Raw genomic sequence first — 856 nt, 5'->3', positions numbered from 1 at the left:
TTTTCAGTAAGGCCTGATGCTGTCCTGAATCGCTCAAACCTTCTGATCCAGCGAGGCCACTCTTCAGAATTGGCACAGTCGAACGGTTCTGGAGCCGGTATCTGATACGATGTAGCCATTCTTGTTGCTGCTGGAGTATCCCACTTCTGACACCATGTAACGTTTATAATAAGTATCAATGAACTCAACACAATACAATGTAATAAATGAGCAGGAAGAGAGAAAGAGAACATCGGGAGAGTAGAACAAGTGAACAAGAGTCCAGACAGAACACACATACTTATAAACATGCATACAGGAAATTATAATAATAAGAAACCACACAGGACATTAACATCACATAACTAATAATAACAATAACTATACACAATATTATCTCACAATCCCCAACAGCTTTTGCACCTCTATTCTAAGTTGTAAAGTTGCTGTTGCAGTTAGTGACATGATATTTATTTTTGATGACAATATGCTTCTCACCTCCCTGATCTGTAAAAAGGAATCACGGAAACTTTTACCCCTATATATGTATACATGAAATAAATTGGTATAATTATAGACTAACCATTTTACAACACAGTGAGCTTCATCTATCATCAAACCAACTAGATTCTTCTTGAATACATCATTTCTCACAATTTCCTTACCCTTACCAACCAGCATCTCTGGACTCATGAACAATATATTATAGGCACCACTATGTGCCATTTCTTTAATGTCGATAGCTGAGTCACTGTCTATATGACCAGCCCTGATACCATGGTCCTTTAGTGACTGAACCTGGTCCTTCATTAAAGCAGTCAATGGACTAATAACCAAAACTATTGAGTGATTGGTGCCTCTGTGGTGTAGTAAATCA

The 856-nt window shown here is 37.7% G+C and overlaps 1 protein-coding gene across 1 annotated transcript; it reads right to left on the bottom strand.

Annotated features, from left to right (window-relative positions):
* Positions 1–157: 157 nt before the first annotated feature.
* Positions 158–849, bottom strand: LOC109593693 (ATP-dependent DNA helicase Q-like 3). Its single transcript, XM_020008664.1, has 2 exons — positions 563–849; positions 158–517 (listed from the first exon to the last, which is right to left on the bottom strand). Exons 1-2 carry the CDS (start codon positions 787–789, stop codon positions 373–375), a joined length of 372 nt encoding a protein of 123 aa, XP_019864223.1. The 5' UTR covers positions 790–849; the 3' UTR covers positions 158–372.
* Positions 850–856: the final 7 nt, after the last annotated feature.

The sequence above is a fragment of the Amphimedon queenslandica genome, unplaced genomic scaffold (genome assembly GCF_000090795.2).
Source record: "Amphimedon queenslandica unplaced genomic scaffold, v1.1 AMPQUscaffold_87_Cont27886, whole genome shotgun sequence".
In the NCBI taxonomy this organism is placed as follows: Eukaryota; Metazoa; Porifera; class Demospongiae; order Haplosclerida; family Niphatidae; genus Amphimedon; species Amphimedon queenslandica.
This window is presented reverse-complemented; position numbering and strand designations above follow the sequence as displayed.